This window comes from Takifugu rubripes, chromosome 13, assembly GCF_901000725.2.
Source record: "Takifugu rubripes chromosome 13, fTakRub1.2, whole genome shotgun sequence".
NCBI lineage: Eukaryota > Metazoa > Chordata > Actinopteri > Tetraodontiformes > Tetraodontidae > Takifugu > Takifugu rubripes.
The window spans coordinates 12,059,367-12,078,996 of NC_042297.1; the positions used below are offsets into that span (position 1 = coordinate 12,059,367).

The window sequence follows — 19,630 nt, forward strand, 5'->3', positions numbered from 1 at the left end:
AAGCAGGAAACAGCATCTGAGAGAAATCTGTAAAATTCTGGATTCTCAATGAGGAACCCAAACAACACGGAGCGATAGAAAAACTGAGAAAGATGGCGGAAGAGGAAGTCTGTGCCTCTAGCTGACAAAGGTGAAAAGGTCAGTAAAAGGCCAGCTATAAAGAAACAGCAGATGAGGAGCGTCGCTCACAACAACACTCTGAAGGTGCTGAGCAGCACAAAGAATGAGGAGACTCAGAAAATGGGACGTTCTCAAGGACCATGTCAAACAGGTGGAAGACCTGTGGATGACCACCAGAGGGAGCTGTTTGCTACACAGAGGTTAAAGAGGAAGCTTTCTGAAGAGTTGACAAAGTTGGACCAAGAGCTTATCACAAACAAGATGAGGCCACGAAGAGGCAACTCTTGGACCAAGAGCACAGTTTCCACATTGAGAGCAAACACAAACAGCTGGAGGAGGAGGCCAGAAAAGAACCCTGCAAGCAGGAGCTCAAGGAAAAGCTCAAGAGTTTCTGGACATGACCTCCTGCCTCCTCAGTTTTTAACCCCACCTTCATGTTCTACATTATGAAGACTTGATACTGAAGTAATGCTTTGTTTAAAAAAAAAGAAAAAAAGAGGGGGGGGCTCTAATCATAGGAGCCTCATAACACTCAATCGTACTTTGGTCCATGATAAAGACAGTACCAGGACACAGGCAAACTAATATTCACCGTAAGACTGATTTATCATGTCATGATGTATATGTTACAGAAATGGAATAAATATTCCTGCATTTCCACTGGGCCCATCTCTCCCCAGCAGAGGGCGCTGACACGCATGGACACCAGCGACACCACCAAGAGCGTGCGCATCCGCGAGAGTAATTAGAACCCTGGCGACGGACCATTCTTTATCTATCTGCACAAACAGTAGCAACGACTGGTTTAAGGACCGCGAAACAAGGACACAAGACACAAATATCTAAACAAAATCACTTGAAATATATCAGGCCGTGTGCAACGAATCTGTTTAAATTGTGTAACTGAAAACATTTTGATGAGATGTAGAGAAACTGATGTTCACGCATTAATCCTAAAGGAGGCCACAGAAAATAAAGAATGTGGGGAAAAATCAAACATCTGGATTTCATCTGCAAAGAGAAAATGTTTAAAGGCTTCAGGTGTAGAAAGCTTTTTATTGTTGCTTTCCAGTTTCTGTAGCCATCGAGTTACATTTTTGAGAAGTAAATCAGAAGAGGAAACACAGATATATATTGATTAGGGGTTAACAGGAGGTCAGGATGAATTACCTGTGATGGGGACAGGACAGCTCCCTCACAAGCAAACAAATAAAATACAAACATGAACAAAACATCATTTTGTCTGGTGGTAGGAGGGAAAAAAAACAGCCAGCTTTCCTCCATCATCGTTGCTCCAAAATGAAAAACTAAATTTGAAGAGGAAAATAAATTAGAAATTGATCAACTGTAAAAATGCTATTTTAAAAAAAAAATCTAATCAAATTAAAAGAAAACAAATATCCGGTCATTTCTAACAATAAAAAAGTGAATTCAGTGTTAATCTACAGAATAAAGCCTGACTGTCGAGCTAAATAAAGGGGGGCATTAAGGGTTAAAGTGGGTCAAGTGCACACCTGTCGGTCCAGATGGCTGCAGTTCCTCCACCTGGCAACAGGGCGGCGCTCTAACACTGGCCTCGCAGGATAAGGCACTGACGTTTCTATTGTTTTGGTGGCTGTGGCTGAGCCTGCAGGTCCTCTGGCCGCCGCTAGATGGCAGACTCAAGAACGAGCCAGGACTTCCCAGCCTTTTCTGAATTAGGTCACTTTCCTAGGTGAACTTTTAAAAGCAAATATTAGAATAACTGAACACTAAAGCCCCGGAGGCTGATTTAGCAAAGAAGCTGGTGACAAGGGAAAAAAGTTCATGTTAGGGTTTGAGGAGTCCTAAAAACTCTGTTCCGATTAAGAACAAACTCTGGGGTTTGATTAAAGAATCCACATCCAGCTCAGCTCCACACAACTTTCAACTTATTGATAGATTATTCGTGACTGGCTGCCGAAAAACAAAGAAAAAAAAGTCCAGGTTGTTCGAGCAGTCTGAACGGACAGCCAGTAAAAGAAAGAGCCGTTCACAAAAACGTAGCTTAGGTAACAGGACAGCTTTCTGATTGGTCCTGGCATTGTCGGCGAAGGCGAGTCAATGAGGGCGGCCAATCAGGAGGCCACCAGCTGGACGTAGTTGGCAGGGTAGAGCCCGATCCGACCGCTGCTTAGCTGCCCTTTACACCAGCCCTGCTCGTCTTCCTCACCGAGCTTCAGCAGCTCCTCGCCTGAAATGAGCATAACAGGAGGTCGGGTCATTCTGGTTCCACCGGGCTCCTCTACACCTTCGTTAGACTCGCCCGCCTGCGAGTTAAAACACCGGGAGGCTCCATTCATCCCCTTAATCAAACCCGACTGATGAAATCATCTCCATCGACACGTGCGAGGCCGCCCGGGCTTGTGAATGCTGCAGTGGGCGGAGCTTAGCTGCGGGCCTTATAGTATTTTTCCAGTGATTCTAAATCCAGAAATGTACACATCAGATTGAGAAACTGAAGTGTTGATTCAGCGTAGATGAAGCACGATAATCCTCCACGTGAGGACAATACTCACCTGCCAGAACAAGTTTCATTTCCAGTCAGAACACCTGAGCCCTCAGGTGAGATACGTTACATAGTTTAAATTCACCGATTGCTCATTTGACTGGCAGGTTCCGTATCTGCTGCCATCGTTCATCCCTTATGCACACGACAGAGCAGAAGGGTCCCTCCATCTCTGTCAGCATTAGTGAGCGTTTACCTGCTTTAAAGGTGAGCTCGTCGTCCTCCTGACCCATGTAATCGTAGAGCGCTCGGACACGCACGCCCTCTGCCTGGGTCTCCTCCTCCACGCCGTTCACGGCCGGCCCTTTTTTGGGGCTTTCGTCGTCTGACCAGTCTGATGAGTAATCTTTAACCCTGAGTGACGCACACACACAGGCGGATTAAAGGAGGGATGATGAATTTCACCTGCGTTTGACAACAGTCAGGCTCTCGTTAACCGCGTGCGTGATATTAGCATTAGCACGGCCGCCAACCCTCTTCCGGGACGGGATCCGTTTAAGTCTTTAAAGGCTGGAGAGACAACTCTGGTGTTAGCACACGTCCCTAAATAGTTCAGTTCAGACAGGCTGATATCACCCACCATATTACTGATTGCACCATAAACCAGATTATTTGGTCTGAGAAATAAAAGGAAAAATGGGAGGTTTTTGGAAAAACCTGAAGCATGATGGGAACACGGTCTGTAACACACACACACACACACACACACACAGACACACACACAGACACATACACACACAGACATACGCTAATTAAAGAGTGTTCTGCTGCAGGATGATTACAGTTAACTCCTCGGGGTGACTACAAGGTAACAAACTAAACCAACTTCCCTTAACTCTGATTGGCTGAGACAGCAGATTAACACACTCCCCCCGGCAGGCGTAGAGGTGTGTGTTCCCCTACCTGTTAGTGTTCACGGTGATGGGGCTCGGAGGTGCCTGATCTCCACCCGCAGAGACGATGTTGGTGAGGGTGACCACGTTGTCATCGGAGTGTTCGCTTCGCTCCTTCCTGCTGATGGAGCGGCTGGTCTCAGGGAACCACTCCTGAGTACGTGAACACACACACACACACGAACACACACACACACACACACACACACACACACAGAACAAGTTTTTACAGAGCAAATGAAGCACCAATCATTCAACCTCTCATCATGACAGCAGGTAAATGTCCTCACAGTTATAGAATGAACTCCACAAACATGATGTGTGTGTGTGTGTTGTGGGACAATGATGCTCTGTTTTTGTGTCAGCGGCATTGTGGGAACGCCAGGAGATTCCTCAGAGGACACAAGGGATCCAGTTCTTTCTGCCAACATCAAGCTGTTGGTTTTCACATCCGTGCTCCAGGGAACCTTGGCGGGGGACGTCCACGTGGACGAGAAAGACCGAACACTCGAACTGACGTCTCAACACACGTGCATCCTAGTTGGTATTTCCATCTCTGACCATTGCAACTACCAGGATGATTCATTTGGATAAGAATCAGACTTTGGTTACAGTTTTAGGAGATAAATAAATTAATCAGCACATTTAAAAAAATGGCTGCAGTGATTGAAAATGTGTTTGTGAGCGACGCTGACCTCACAAAGGCTTCAGTTTCACCTCTTTCTGTACATTTTCACGCATTATGTGTCCATTCTTTTGTGTGATCTGAAATTTGAGGTGACATGCACAGGAAACACACACACACACACACACACACACGTGTGTAGGAGCCAAAATCCAAGCGGTGGAATCCAGGTGAAAGTATCTGTTATGGTTGGACAATTGAGTCTGTTCATCTTTTCATGGACGCCGTTTGTGGAAAAACCAGCCTGTAACCGATCAGGCTGCCTGTTGTGCTGCCCACATAAATGAAAACTAGGACTATTTCAAGTCATAACAGATGTCTGCAGAGTGTTCTGCAGCACCAAACAATGGTCTCCAGATACAAACGCTGATGCGTTTTAGGAATTAACCAGGAAAAGCAACGGTTGGATCAGATGTTCCTCACGCGTGATCACCTGCTGAAGGAAAAACAATAGTGTGGCGACTGGATCTTAGATTTTTGTCTACAAAACACCCGTCCGAGCAGTGAGAGTCTGTGTGTGTGTGTGTGTGAGTGCTGAGACATTCCTGACCCCACTCATGGTTCTCGTGCACACAGCGAGTCTTTCACTGGGAAGCTGTTTAATATTCAGCCTGATTCCTCTCAAACACAAATAAACACACACCAGCTACTGCAGCGCTACCCCGAGCTTCTATAAACTACAAAAACTGGCCACACACAAGTTTATAGTGCAAACATCAGCATCCTTGAGGGAGCGTGCGACCGCGCGTGTGTGTGTGCAGCGATACACACCTCGAACTGCGGCCAGTTCATGCTCATTCCGGGGCCGTGGGTGTTCCTCCACCATCGCAGGTCTTCGCTGTCATTGGCTGCCTGGATCGTCTGGCCCAGATCTCTGTACAGGCCCACAAACCTGTAGAACAACGGCGACTGTCAATCATCGCGTCATCGCCGCTGTTTCTATGGCAACAGTGTGCGAAGAAGAAACATTCAATCGCCATCGGACCGGAGGTGGATCCGAGGACGAGGGTTTGAAGACCCTGCGTGTGTTTATGGCTGCCAGGGAAACTGAAGCAAATGAATCTTGCGTTGGACCCTTTTAGACTTTACTGCTCATGGTTACCCTGGCAACGGAGCTTATCTAAATAGAATGAGAGGTCAACAGCTAATGGCCAACACCAGTTTTTGATTAACTACTGGGTACATACACATCCTAACTCTGTTGGTTCTACATTCCTTTCAATCGGCTAATGACACCCTTTCCTCTTCCGATGTGTGTAATGTGTCTGTTGGGTGTGTGTGTCTCACTCTTCTTTCACAGAAAGGTCCAGGTGTGTGTGAATCTCCAGCAGGACTTCTTTAAAGAAGCGCAGCCTCTTGCGCTCGGCCTCCTGGGTCAGGTCGAACACCTGCTCCATGTCCTCCATGTACCGCGGGTTGCAGCGGTTCAAGTCCTCCAGGGTCTTGGTGTAGCGCTCCTTCGCCTGCCGTGCACAGAAAACACGCCCTGACTCGCCCCGTTTCTTTAGATTCTGAGTGTAGGACATTTCTGCCTTGCCAAAACGGCCATAAATGTGCTTTTAAAAGCTCGGAATATAAACATCTTGGACAAAAATGTATCCCAGCTACAGCGTGCTCGGCATTTAGCATGCTAACCAGCTAGCCTTGTGGCTATTTACAGCCCTCTGTGGATTTAAATGGAAAATGAATCTGAAACGCCAAAGGTGTCAATTCATCAGATATAAAGCCTTATACCCTTCCCCACCAGCAGTTGTTAGCAGTTGCCATGGCTACGATCGAAGATAATTACATGGTCAAAAATGACCTAGTTTAGAGCAGAGGGTAGCATGAGAGAAGGTGGTAGTTACACCCTGTGGAGCGATCCTCAAATACTGAGGGAGGCGGATGTTTTCAACCTTCTCAACGCCACTTGGGGTGTGGAGGCGTGTGCGTGTTTGCTCAGCGAGACTCACAAAACTTAAAATGGAAATATTGAAATAAAAGACTGGTTCTGGAACAGGAAGAAAACTAGAAAAAATAAATGGGATCAACTCACGAGATAGCATTATATGATGAGTGTGTAAACTGGTTGGAGAAGCCGAGCAGATGTTGGGAGTTTTTAGGTCATTTTGTTCTGGAACTTGACTTTGTGCATCAGTGAGCAGAGCAGACAAGCTGACTCATGTTTAAACAGTCAAAAACACACACGCAGGTATGTTTTTCTGGTCTCACTGACACACCCTGACGGGATTAAAAAAAACAGGAGTCTGTGTGTGTCTGGGTGCACGCTTTGTACTTTTTCTGCCTCCTGGTTGCATCGCTCCGCCCTGGTGGTGAATTTACGAACTTCCTCCTGGGACTTGGCGGGGTCGGCCTTGGCGTGGTTTTCCCGGGTGACTGCTGTCCACTCTTCTTTCCTGGCCTGATGGTAGCTCTTCTTAGTGGTCTCCACCTTCAAACACCAACATCATCAGCAAAGACTTAACCCCCGATGGAGCTTTTGTCTCAACGAACTCTGCTGCTGGGCTCAGAGACGGCGCGGCCCCCCCTCACCTCCTTCAGTTTGCGGACCCAGGGTTTCTGTGCTTTGCGGAAGCCGTCGTCCGCGTCCTTGGTCTCTCTGAACCCCCCCATCATCTGTTTGTGGAAGGCGTCCTTCTGCCAGTTGCGGATCTTCTCACTGTCTTCGCCTGCCAGCCGCTCTCGCAGCTCCAGGTGCAGCTCGCTGAGCCGGTCAGCCGCCATCATGAAGGCGTGCCACGCTTTCTCCAGGGTCCCGTACTGAGGACCTGAGGAAGCAGAGTTAGGGTGTGTCCAATCACGGGGCAGCATCCCGTCCTCAGGCGCCCCAACCATCAGACCCCGCCCCTCACCTTTCTCCACCACGCCCCTCCACCTCTTGGCCCAGTCGCTCAGCTGCAGAGCGTAGCTCTTTTCTATCTTCGCCCTCTCCTGGAAGCAGCTGACCAGCTCGTTGCACAGCCGGTGACCTTCGTCGATCCGCCTCACCGTCCTTTTGTAGTTCCCTGGCTGCAAAGGACAGACGGAAGTACAACGGTGTGACCAACCTGGAAAACTTCAACGTTGGCGATTGCAAAACGAGCGTCTCACCTCCCAGAAACTGTCAGAGCTGCCCAAATCACTCAGGTCTCCGTTGGAGGACATCCTGGGGTCGAGCTTACAGCACAGAATGATGGCGGCTGCAGGAAAGACTGCAGAGGAGAGAAACAATGCCCTTCACTAAGACCACCTCAGAAGAAAAGGAAGAGAAAGAAAGGGAATCATCTGCTCCACGCAAAATCAAGTCACAAATAAATCCGTTTCCTCTCTTTGTCCCTCAGTTTTGAGGCAACGGTCGTGCTTTTACATCTAGCAGCAGATGTGCGCGACGTGAAAACAGATTAAATAGCAACAAAAAAAATCGCACAAAAAAGGTCGTCCCACAGAAATCCACAAAACTCGCGCGGCTCTTGTTTAAAGAGAAGCGCAAACATCTTTTTTCCCCCCATTCGGCAGCACCGGCCTGACCTGACGTGACCTCAGATCTGCCACGAACCCTGCAAACATCTCGCAGCGACCCGACGTCTCCGCGCATCAACTTCCTCCAGGCAGTCGTCCCATTGGACGAATCCTGGCTTCAAGGCCACACGACTTCCTGTGGCAGACATAACAACTCCGGAGCAAAACACCGCTGCAGCCTTGAAGTCCCTCTTTATTTCCTCCGCACGACGTTCGCTCTCTTAATAGCAAGTGATCGAATCAGCCGTTTGCTGCAGACATAATGACGGTTGCCTTGGTAACGACACGTGAATACTGGAGAGGCAAACACAATATTTTGTATCTGATCTGAGCAGCCAGGCTATGATTCGTCAGGTCTCAATCAAAGAGTTTAGGTTTAATACGCGTCTGCACGGCTCTCTGATGGGGGTGCGTCCAGTCGCATCAGACGTTTAAGATTAGCAAAACGCTGACGGTCCACAACATTACACCCTCACAGGCTTCAGCTAATCCCCTCAGACAGCTGCGCTCCAATTTAACCTCACACCATTAAGTACAGGTGTGACTGACAGGTGTGTGCCTGCGTTGGTGTGTGTCTGTGTGAGCCACAGATGAACGGCGTGTATCAGCTGAGGTATGTGCCACTAGCATGCTGAAACAGGAACGAATACAGGAAACCTAGCTCCTTGACATTGCAGGACAGTTTGAGTCCGTGTGCGTCTTCATTTGTGTCTTGCTGGGCGTGGCAGGCAGCAAATGTTTGTCTGCCTGCACTCTCTGCTCCCGCTCTAGCTATGCAGATGACGACTGATTCCACACGTCCCTGCTAAAAAGCTTCACGGGACGTAGTTTAACGCGTTCAAACGCAAACATTCTCAGGAAATCTGATCCTAACGTACAACATCCCCTCAAGTCCAGATTTCTGTACGGAATTCCTTTCATCCATCATAAACTACGGTTTGAAGGTTTTAAGGGTTGAGGCATTAGCTCGATGTTAGCTGGGTGTCATTAGCATTAGCAGCCAGACGTCTGCTCCCACCTGAACACCTGTCTGTCCGGTCGGCACCAGCTGCTGACAGACGCCAGCGTGGGCAGCAACAATCCACTTCCTGTATCAAGAGTAGCGTGAAAAGGTGCGAGGGGAAAGTTCTGAGTTGGGGGTTGGTTATCGATGAGCCAACCCTCCCTCCCACACATTCGCGTGTGTTTACCTGCCTCGATCGATGATCATGAACTCGGGTTCACTCCCCTTATTGTAACGACGCACGTGTGTTCACACGTGCGTGCATCACATGAAGGGCTTAAGTCCGCCCTGGAGCCCAGAGGCCGGAGCTGTAGCCAGCAAGGTCAGCGACACGCAGAGGTCAAACAGGAGGAACCAGAAAGGCTCTCAGCTGCAATCAAACCAGCGCATTCTTGCTATGAGGCCAACAGCACCAAGACTGGAACAAGGTCCAACAACCTCCAGGATCCTGGCTGATAGATGGGTGGGTGGATTTATGAACAACTACTATTAACCTGCATGAAGCCTGAAGGTTTTTCGACCTGAGAGGCGAAACTCCAGAAGGGCTGATGAAAGCCTCTGTGTGAGGAGAAAGTGTGATCAACGACAACTCAAAGGTCGCATGTGTTTTGGCTCAAAAGCACAAGTTATCGAATGGCTTTAATCACACACCTGCTCGGCGGTCAGGGGTACGCCGTTCTCGCCGTGAACTTGTTTCTTTATCTTGTTTTTAAAGAACTAATCTTTCTTTTGACGAGCAAACACCGCCTCCAGACCGACGGATTTGGAGAAGGTCTTAAATTTCCTCGTCCTTCCGACAGCCGATGCCATTCAGAGCTTAGCTGAAATCAAAGACGGGGACACATCCTCGCCAAGAGAGAAAGCCGTTGTGCAAGGATCTGCAGAATGGCAGTAAATGCTTCCATTTCTGTTCCCACCAGAGGTAAAGAACGCCCGACTCCTGGTGCGCACGGTGAAAACTGGCCTGTTCAGAATTAAAACAACTGTGGCCGACGTCTCTGGTCCCACCTCACACAATCAGACTCACAGCACATCGATGCCACAGTCGTGTAAACAAGAGACATCCTGACGACCCGCCGCTAGAATCCACATTTAATGAAAAACAATAGAAACACAGCAGAAATAAACCCTCACCTTTAGGATAAAAAGGAGCCTGAATACAAGAAAACAGGTGGGGAAGTACGTCACATCTGCACGGAGGAGGGTGGTTGGTATTAAACTGCTAAAATCACATCCTGTGATCCGTTAAATTCAACATAAAAGGCTTAAAATGATCGCTGATCAGGATTTACTGTTGACAGACAGCAGTGATGAGACAGGAGAGGATTCTGGTTGGTGGTTTGTAGGGAAATGGGTCAGGCCAGCAAAGAGGAAGAGGAAGATGAGGAGGAGGAGGAGGAGGTGACAGCTAGAGAGGCGGGTCCAGACCTCGTAAGCTCCCCTGGAAAACTCACGGCCATTAATCTGATTAATGCACAGCAACAGATTCCCCGCGCTCAGCATGCATTTACGTTTCTAGGCACGAGTAAGAGCCTCCGAGCTGCTCCGCATTCCAGCAGAGGTGGTGGGAGCGCCTCGCCGCCCAGTAGCATTCTGGGATGCTCCCTTTTAGTTCCCAACCAGCAGCTGTGCAGCAGAACTCTGCAGCTCCTCTCCAAGATGAGAGACTCAGCATTTATTTATGGTGAAGGGAAGCGCGGCTGCAGCCGCTGGGCGGATCATACATTTTCTTATATTATGGAAGGAATCGTGAAAGGATGTGAACCCATGTCCCAGAACAGCAGAGGATTAGGAGCACAGAACCAGAGCACTGTAGGTGACGCTGAAGACAAGCGGGGACTTACCTGAGCAGAGACGAAAACAGACAAGGACAGACGTCCCACGGGAAGACAGCCTCTGTCCTCACAGCCCAGCCACAGAAAAAGGGACAAGCGGAGAGAGGAGAACCCTCAGGAGCAGAGAGAAACGGGGAAAAGACGACCGTTAGCCAGCGAAGAAGCAGTTAGTCAGCGCAGCCCGAGGTCGGCTGCCGGTGAAGGTGGCACATTCTGGCCGCGCTGGGGAAATACTGCACATGGAGTCGTTAGGGGAAGGTTAATGAGACAGGTCACAACACTCGGGTCAATACCCGCCATGGCGGGATGAAGCTCAACAATAAACGCTGCCGGGACGGTTTCATTTCTAGGTTTGAAAACCTCAACAGAAGAGGTCGTTTTAATCTAAAGGAAGAACCACAACACAGCTCGATAAGAGGGGTCGAGGTCAGAGACACGCCTGCTCCCGAAGACCTCAGAGTTAATGACTGACTTCAACTCTGACTTTAAAGGCTCGATTGATGTGCTGAGTTTGGTCAACAGAAACAATATCAGGATGTGTGTGTGTGTGTGTGTGTGGGGGGGGGATTGCACAATTTTTAGCATTTATAGTTTAAAAGAAAAGCTGATATTCTAAACACAGCCATTCATTAATAAAAGCAATCATTAAGCAGGAAAATCATATTTCTCTGCACATTTGTAGACGAGCATTGTCAAACAGGAGTTAACAAATGACCAATCTGGAGTTTTATGTTTCCTGAAGGTATAAAAAAACAGTTTAAAATGATCTGAAGGGTGGCAGCACTATGTTTTGGGGGCTTTGGGGGCTAGCTGAGCTAGCATCTTGCTAAATGTTCTTTACAGGGTGTGAGAACCTTCTGTGGGACTAGTTGCACCCTTCAGACAGTTTTTCAAAAACTTCCTGACTTTGGACAGTGGAAACACAAACGGACACTTAGATGTGACACGATGTAGCACATCCTCCCATCCGGAAGAAAGGCAGTCTCAGAGAGCGTCGCTATAGCAACCAGGTCTCTTCTGCAATGTCTACACCAAACGTCTGCGCCAGTCACGAGTTTGGATCGGAACCCAAGCCCTGCGTGCAAATCCGGTTCCGTGAATGCCTCACGCTCCCTCTCTTGCGGTGACGTCATCCCTGTAACCGTCATGCACCACGTGCGCCGACCCGCCGGAGGCCAGGGCGAGGCCGGAAAACAAGATGCTGGATCGCAGCGAGGCAGAAGTACAGAAAAAGCAGAGTCGACAGAAAAGCACGGCTCGGCCTCGCTCCCACACGCCGCTGACCTCCAACCGGGACCACATCACTGAGGCTGCGGCCACCCACAGCCGCCCCCGTGCAGGCTCCCCCACCTCCGCAGGCCTGAATCCGCCTGCTGCACGCCACAGATTAACCCAGAACCTGCTGTCAAGAAACTATAACAGAGAGTCGAGTCCTGCGTCCCAGGCAGGAATGAGGCTTACAAAGGGAAAGGGGGAAAGCTTATTTTCCAGAAAGATTTCCCAGTGCAGCCAGCCACCGGAGAGGTGACAAACTGGTGAGAGTTGATATTTATCATTCGCATATTCCCATGAAATTCCACTTGCTGGGCCGGTTTTTAAATCTGGAGCTGAAGGACCGTTCGTACCTGCCCGCTCCGCCCACACCCCCAAACCCAACACCGCCAGTTCTGTTCCAGTGCAGAGCCTGCTGGGACTGAAAAAACCCTTTACTGGGAGGAAAATACTGGTGTCAATTCATGGAAACATGTCAGCTAATTACTCCCATAAAGCAGTTCTTACAACTTCCTTGGTTTGAGGTTTCAAGTGTCTAATTGGCACCATTAAAATGATGAGAAATCCCACTGCTGCAGCCAGTTTAGAACTTTATGAAAAAGCCAACACAATAAAGAAACAGGCCACCGTCAGAGGAAAGCTCTCTCTGTGAAGGCAGCAGTATCACATGATATGGGGGTGATACTGGGGAAAATGCATCAAATCCACAAGGGAATTCTTTTTCCAAACATTCAACCAACAAAACAGCTTCGCTCCGTCACGCACACAAAATATCTTTGCATGATTTACAGATATTTAAAGCTGGGGTAATTTGCTGCGGCGTGCGTTTCGTGTTGAATCGCTTTGTTACTTCTGCCAGTGGTCGTTTTATTTGCACACTAGTGTATTTCAGCTGAGGGGAGGCGGGTTTGCAGCAGCCGGACACCAGGGGGCGATAGAGCCAACGAAGACACGTCCATCTTTATCCCGGCTACCAACGTTCGCTTTAATAACGTTTGTTTTAACAGCCATTTGACTTTTTTTGTCTCCTACTGGCAAAAGGTCTTTACTAAACATTTAAAACCAGACACACGCTAGTTTAGTGAAGAAATTTGACGTCTGCGTTCCTAAAGAACAGGTTAATAACCTGCTAGTGCTACATCATTATGGTAGCAGTGTTATTGTAGCTAACTGCGTTCATGTTCTACTTAAACACAAATGCAAGATACGATTTTTTTGCAAGATATTGCGATTGTATCCATCTTTAGAGCAACGATGCAGAAGATAAGAGTAATCTTATCAATAACATGTTAAAACGACAAAAAAAAAAAACACACACACACACACACACACACGCAAAACCACTGATGCGGGTTTTTGAAACGCAACGACCACGTACAGCTAAGCTAGCTCAGCTGTCAACAATTACACAGCATCTGACGATGTTGACTGTGGAACTGTCTAAAATCCCCGAGGCTTCGACGCAGCAACATTTATTGCACTGGAAACAGCGAGAAAGAGTTCCAGCGTGTGCTGCGGCGACAGGTGACATCTTACCTGTTACACTCCGACCCGGAGCAGCCGACCAAAACCACAGATCGTGTCGGAATTCGGTTGAAGTGTATCTCCTCCCAGACACAGCCTAAAAGCCAGACGTTGTTTGAAAACGTGACAAACAGTCCACCTTAAGCCTCCAGAAAGTGCTGCATTTTGCGAGTTTGACTCCGCTGTCCGCCGTCGCTAACCCCCCCGCTCTTGGGCGCAATGAAGCCCACCGATCCTGGGCAATTTCGCAAGATTACCGCGACCTTTCGAGTTAAAGCTGCAGTTCCTGCGCGATGCGGCAAAATGAAGGATTTTTAGCAGCGCTTCAGCTGATCGGAGGGGTGTGAGAAGTAGGTTGGGCGGTGAAATGCCGACTCTTCCCCCTCCAAAGCCGACTGGCGTCTGTGTAATCAGATGCTGCTCCCCACAATATCCATTCATCCTCTTACAGCTTAACCCCTCACTGCCCGCTGCTGCGGCGCATTCAGGCACGCTCGGAAAAAACCACAGCTCAGCTTACAACACAGCGTTAGCTTGTTAAAATGCAGCTTAAATCAACTTGCAAAGCATAGTGACTACAAAAAGTAATGGATGGAAGAACATATCGATTTATTTCCTTATTTATTAAGATTTATATCCTTCAGGTTTCTTGTTTTTATGAGGGATTTAAAAAAATCGGATTTTCTTGATGTCGGACTCCCCCTGCAGGGCACCGTTGGAATAACTACAGTTGTTAGTAAAAGAGTTTACACGAGAAAACTAACGAACAAAACACTTTCACGTTTGTATTTTTAAAAGCAAAAAGAACGAAGCACGTTTCCCTCTCTGAACAGCTGCGATCACAACACAAAAATATTGTCAAAGACACTTTGATTACAGGCAGCAGGCAGGCGATGATCTGCCTTCACATTAAATCTTCATCCTCATCTTCACTGTTCCTCTGCAAGCAGCTCTCTGAAGTTCTGCAGCTCTCTGATGCTGGTGGAAATCCTGTGGAGATCCAAGGAAACAACATTTTCTCATGAGCGCCAGTGTTTCTATGGAAACAGTGTCAGCACTTGTGATTTTTCAGGCTATTATGTTCTCACTAAGCATTAGTTCCAGAGACAAGATCACTGTTCAGCTCTAGAGGGTTTGTATTTCAGAGATTATAAAAATATTTCTGTGGCCCTTATGGTCTCCATCACCTCCCAAAGGCGTTGAACAGAGAGACGATCTCCTGCCGACTCAGCTGAAATGCTGGTCCCTGGATGTCGGACATGGGCAGAGCTTCGATCTGTCGCCCTGAAAACAAAATCTTCAGCGACGTTCCTAATCCCTGAGTCTATCCAGAGAGAGAGATCAGAGCAAGGCGGTAAATCACAACATAATCAAAACAACAGCTTCCCAGCAGCTCAGATCAACAGCGCAATCGTCTCCCACGGATACGACCAATCAGAGTGAAGCGTTTTAAATCATAACAGCATTAGAGTACATTATACATATACTGTAAAAATGTACTTGCTTCTGCTTCTTAAGTTCTTTTATGGCTGTAAAATGACTTTCGATATTTCATACAGAGTCAATATCAGATAATTTTCCACAAGTGAAACTTTGGAAATGGTACTTTTTACAGTGCAGAGCGCCAAAGCAGTTTCCACTCATCAGGTGAGTCTTAAGTGAACTGTGTGTGTAGTAACACGTCCTTGCCTGCAGTTTCCCCCACAGGCGGCACTTGAAGCAGCCCACGCAGTCCATGATCCGGGAAATGTTCAGGAACGCCAGTCTGACATCCTCCTGATACCAGAACACACAGGTTTCTCTACACAGTCCAGTAACGGCACTCTTCTAATCTGCATAACAGTGTTCTCCCACCTTCAGTTTGGCTGCTTCTTTTTCATCTCCGGCAAACAGGGACGTCTCATCGAAGTGCAGCGGAAAGGATCTGGAAGGGGGAGGAAGAGGCTGGTAAAATAAAATGGTTAAATGAGCAGACGCGGCCCGGTTAGACTGGCGCAGGCTCAGACCTGGCCAGCTGCAGGATGTCCAGCATCATCCCTTTGTGCTTCTGGTCTTCTTCCACTTTGCCAGTGTACAGTTGGAAGGAAGAACGCTGGAAGAACGGCAGCGCCTTCGCCAGGGCTCGCAGCTCTATGAGGTACAGGAAGTAGAGGTTTCGGAGCCTCTTCGGCCCTTCGCCTGCTGTCAGGTCCGCATCAAAGCGCTTTTGGAACTCTGTTACGTTGTGACCCCATTTCTTCTGGAACCAGCTGTCTGAAAACGACAACAAAGGAAAAGATGACCAGAGATGGAAGATAATTAAATACATACTTTGAGCCTAATTCCAGCAACTCCAGCTCAGGATGTGGATGATCTGATCTAGTATTGGTAACGGGTTCCAATAACAAAGTAATTCACCCTCATGAGTGATGTCTGTGCTTTAAAGAGAGACTGCTAGCTGGATGAAAGGAATTCCTGAATAGAAGACCGTTGTTGTACTGGAATACTATCGGCAGATATCCAAATGCATGGGGATCGGATTGAAAGTGAAAAAATGTGGATGGGTGCATCTCTAGAAACAGTGCAGGAGAGTCAGATCATGTGTGTGGGGGCGTGTCTCACCATCCAGCAGGTATCTGGCACTCAGGTGAATGTTGATGCTGGCGTGGAGGCCAGAAATGAGGCGATAGAAAGCCCTTATCTCCACACACTGACCTGAGAGACAGAGAGAGAGACAGGAAGCTCTGAAAACGCCACTTCGTTCTGACCTTATCCAACAGGAAAGTCGTCCGCTTACCTTCCAGCCAGCTGTGGAAGATCTTTGCTGTGATAAAACCGAACAGATCTTTCGTTTAGAAAACAAACTCTAAACGAGTGAATCGAGGCCACAGGTGACAACAGTCCTACCGTCATTTCCTGCGCTGCTGTGTAACACGTTAGGGATGAGTGGACGCTTGATGGTGAACGGCCTGTAAGGAACAGTCGAGTCACAATGTAACGGATGCACATTATCAAACCAAAAGAGAGGCGTGAAACAGGAGTTTTTACTTGAAGCAGTTCTCCTCATAGATGCTGTTCCAGATCTGCCACGCCTCCGCTCCTCTGTAGCCTGTGAAACGCTCCGGGTTCAGCAGCAGGTCAACATACTGAGAGTCAGGAGACTCTTCGTCTACGTGAGAAAAAACACAAGCTTCAGAGGCGTGGGCGTTTCCCTGACAGGATTGTTGCTGCGACTGTTACCATCCACCACACAGAAGCGTTCGGCCTCGTCGTCGTGTCTGTTCCAGCTCAGCAGAGCCTCTCTGGTCTCGTTACTAAAGCGGAAGGTTTTCATTATCACAGAGGAGCTGAATCTTTTTTCCGTCTGTGCTCTTCAAGGTGACGAGGCTCACCTTAAAGAGACGTTTACAGCTCCGAGGCGATTCTCCTGCTCGCAGTCAGTCTGATGCTCGTTTGCTGCTGCAGAATACTGAACACATGCACACACACACCACTTTCAATTCCCTCCTCTGAACTATCCCTGATTATTTGCCAGTTTGGAGAACTCACCTTGTTGTGGGAGGACGCACGCACACCCTCCGGTACCTCGTTCTGTGAACAGATGTTGGTTCTGGTAGGGTGTGAACAAATCCGGTTTATTTAGAACAGGAGAGGAGGAACTCACCGGAGAGCAGGGCTTCACAGCACAATCCCTCAGACCGCAGTGACTAGTGGTGGTCCAGAACGGACAAGGTTTGTTCAGGTTGACCTGCGGACGCCAGAATTTCATGGAATAAAATGCTGTTGTGTTTTCATTTACATTACGGTCAGTCATGGTACCTTGTAGAACCTGAAGTAGTCGGACTCCAGAAGCCTTTGAAGTTTGGGGAAAAGCCTGTTGTTGTTAAAGTCATCTATGGTCTCCACGTCACACGCGCAGTCGTCCAGATCACCTGTGACCTTCATGACAGTCAAAACAGAGAGCTAACACCCATCTATGCACATGTAAATCAACACACAGATGTTTGCTACTACACAAACAGTCTAATTACGGTGCAGTTACTAGATAAGATTACACATATTGTGGTGATGAGAATTTAATATAGTAAATGATCATTTCCTTTTGGACATATTACGACACCCTGTTCATCCTTTGAGCAGTCATTTTTGACATCTGGCCCTGATCATCTCCCAGATGTGAGCGACGTGCCCACAGCTGGCGGATGCGTTCAGCTTATGGCGGCGAGGTTGAGTTCATGCTGGCGTTAATGAAAGGGTCAATTTGGAAACTGCTAATTCTGTAGCATTTTGTAAACCAAAATTGGTGTTTAATCCCTTTATATAGTTTGACTTTTGCGGTCTAAAATGTATTTCCTAAAAATGTTACAGAGCCACCACAAAGTTGACCACAGAGAGAAAGTTTGCAGAATAACAGCCCGTGTATAAATAAATGCTGTTGCAGTTTTAGGGTTAAATTTAAAAAAACAAAACACTTTATATCTTTTATTCAGAGGGACATCCAATAATGAAGCAATACATATATTTTGTAGTAAACACTCTCAGTCAGTTATAATTTATCATAGCTGAATGCCAAAATATTGATCGGAGTCAATACTGCAACAGATAACTTATTTTGATAAGATATTATTGACAAAGCAAATTAAACACTTGACTAGATCAGTCATGTAAACCTTGAGAGGCTAACTAAACTGAGTTTGATATCGTCGTAATGCAATTTAAAAAGTTCCAATCAAACAGGAATTTACATGATGTTTTGTGGCTATTTATTACGGTGACTCAGGGATCCCTTTTGACATTGTCCCAAAAGGGTTCCCATATCAAGATAAAACACTGAAGCACTTTTGTAATTAATCAGGGAATTCTTGACAAACGCCAACGTCATTTTAGTGCCTTTAAATCCCCGGTAACAGCAATAAATTACATTCTAGAGGACTCGCTGGTTGTTGTGCTATGCTAGCTAGCTTTAGCTTCTCCTGTTCGTGTCGCTTTATGCGCTGTAATTTACTTCCGCTAAACTTGACGGCATTTCAGAGAGGATAAACAGGTTTGAAAAGAGTTAAATGTCTGCTCCAGATGACGGGAAACGGTCGCTTACCTGGCAGAAGCACCTGCCGTCGGCTAATCCGATCACCTGGAGGAAGGCGAAGAAGAAGATGGAGATGTTGAAAAAGTAGAAGAAGAAGATGAGGAGGACCACCTGCTTCATCACGACCACTTCGAACCACGATACCGATGACCTGTGAACATGACTGAACGGCCTGGACGGGCCCAGGTGGAGGCGGTGAATGTGACGTTTTCCTCCCGGATGATTGCGTCTTCCTGTCGACTACGTGCTCTACGTGACAGGTCGATCACTCGCCCGTCCGGGCAGATGCTGATCGGTCACATTCATGCTGACGATGAGCAAGCGCTCTGTTATTTCGTCACATGTTTAATTCGTGGACGCGCTTAATGACGCCCGTGAGCTCTGGAGACGCGATCGTAAATGTTACAGGACGGAATCAGTTGGTTTAATCCAACAGAGTATTGATGTACAGATTATGGAGGCCACAGAGATCTGGGGGGAGATCAGTTCCGGATGTGGAAACAGCAGTTTGTTATTTTGCCAAATGTTTTTGCAAATAAAAATTTTAACATTCAAGATTCAAGATGTACTTTATTCATCCCCGTAGGGAAATTGAATCGTGTGTGAACATGTGTGTTAAACAACGTCCAAGGATTGCATTTATCTCCCTTGGGGACAGTGTGTTCATACAATTGTAATTATTTCAGTTTGTATTTAGTATCCAGAATCTTTTGGAATATTTACAATAGAAAAGGCACCTAAAAGGCATTTTTGTGCCTTTATTTTCTGCCACTAGGTGACGACAAATGAACGTATAACAGAAAACCCTTGGTCATCTAAATCAGATTTTAACAATCAGACATTTGTGAGCGAGAGGCAGAATTCAAGATTTGATTCTGTTTGAACCACCTGTATCAGTACAACATATATTTGATAGTAGATAAATAATAAGTTGGAATAACGTGTTTTTACGTTTGTCGTTTGGTTTATCCTTAGAGTTTATTCCTTTAGGTTTATGGCGAGGGTAAATAGCACTGAATTCAGGTAGCCTGTATTTTTAAAACATTTTATTTTTATGTTTTATCTTGCGTTTGTTTGACATAACATTTCCTGGTCTGTGGTGACCCCTGCAGGAAGGAATTTACCACCAGCTCTGCCGGAACAAATATATTGGCTACTTTTAAACTGTGAAAATGTGGATTTAAAGAGCACAAAGTTAGGAAATAGTC

General features: G+C 47.2%; 2 protein-coding genes across 4 annotated transcripts; both read right to left on the bottom strand.

The window, feature by feature from the left end:
• Window positions 1-1,156: 1,156 nt before the first annotated feature.
• pacsin3 (protein kinase C and casein kinase substrate in neurons 3) lies at window positions 1,157-13,791 on the bottom strand. Of its 3 annotated transcripts, none has more exons than XM_011609848.2 (11): window positions 13,370-13,791; window positions 10,571-10,622; window positions 7,316-7,416; window positions 7,078-7,234; window positions 6,758-6,993; window positions 6,501-6,656; window positions 5,513-5,688; window positions 4,997-5,117; window positions 3,551-3,693; window positions 2,844-3,001; window positions 1,157-2,332 (listed from the first exon to the last, which is right to left on the bottom strand). In XM_011609848.2, the coding sequence occupies exons 3-11, from the start codon at window positions 7,367-7,369 to the stop codon at window positions 2,217-2,219; spliced, it is 1,317 nt and encodes a 438-aa protein (XP_011608150.1). In that variant the 5' UTR covers window positions 7,370-7,416; window positions 10,571-10,622; window positions 13,370-13,791; the 3' UTR covers window positions 1,157-2,216. The 3 variants fall into 3 exon arrangements, with proteins under 3 accessions (XP_011608150.1, XP_011608151.1, XP_011608149.1); XM_011609849.2 differs by having other exon boundaries at window positions 10,571-10,627; XM_011609847.2 differs by lacking the exon at window positions 10,571-10,622.
• Window positions 13,792-13,961: 170 nt separating this feature from the next.
• On the bottom strand, window positions 13,962-18,740 carry ero1a (endoplasmic reticulum oxidoreductase 1 alpha). Its single transcript, XM_003969759.3, has 15 exons — window positions 18,432-18,740; window positions 17,156-17,275; window positions 17,001-17,084; window positions 16,886-16,927; window positions 16,729-16,805; window positions 16,577-16,650; window positions 16,385-16,505; window positions 16,244-16,305; window positions 16,134-16,160; window positions 15,959-16,051; window positions 15,364-15,610; window positions 15,212-15,281; window positions 15,047-15,133; window positions 14,545-14,681; window positions 13,962-14,347 (listed from the first exon to the last, which is right to left on the bottom strand). Exons 1-15 carry the CDS (start codon window positions 18,540-18,542, stop codon window positions 14,287-14,289), a joined length of 1,413 nt encoding a protein of 470 aa, XP_003969808.3. The 5' UTR covers window positions 18,543-18,740; the 3' UTR covers window positions 13,962-14,286.
• Window positions 18,741-19,630: the final 890 nt, after the last annotated feature.

Coding starts and splice junctions, on each gene's coding strand:
- pacsin3 (XM_011609847.2), bottom strand. CDS start 7,369: ATGTCCTCCAACGGAGACCTGAGTGATTTGGGCAGCTCTGACAGTTTC. Junction 6,657..6,757: donor GGGTCCGCAAACTGAAGGAG/GTGAGGGGGGGC, acceptor TGGTGTTTGAAG/GTGGAGACCACTAAGAAGAG. Junction 3,694..4,996: donor TGAACTGGCCGCAGTTCGAG/GTGTGTATCGCT, acceptor TCACGTACTCAG/GAGTGGTTCCCTGAGACCAG.
- ero1a (XM_003969759.3), bottom strand. CDS start 18,542: ATGAAGCAGGTGGTCCTCCTCATCTTCTTCTTCTACTTTTTCAACATC. Junction 16,806..16,885: donor GTGCGTCCTCCCACAACAAG/GTGAGTTCTCCA, acceptor GCATGTGTTCAG/TATTCTGCAGCAGCAAACGA. Junction 16,161..16,243: donor CAGCAGCGCAGGAAATGACG/GTAGGACTGTTG, acceptor GTTTTATCACAG/CAAAGATCTTCCACAGCTGG.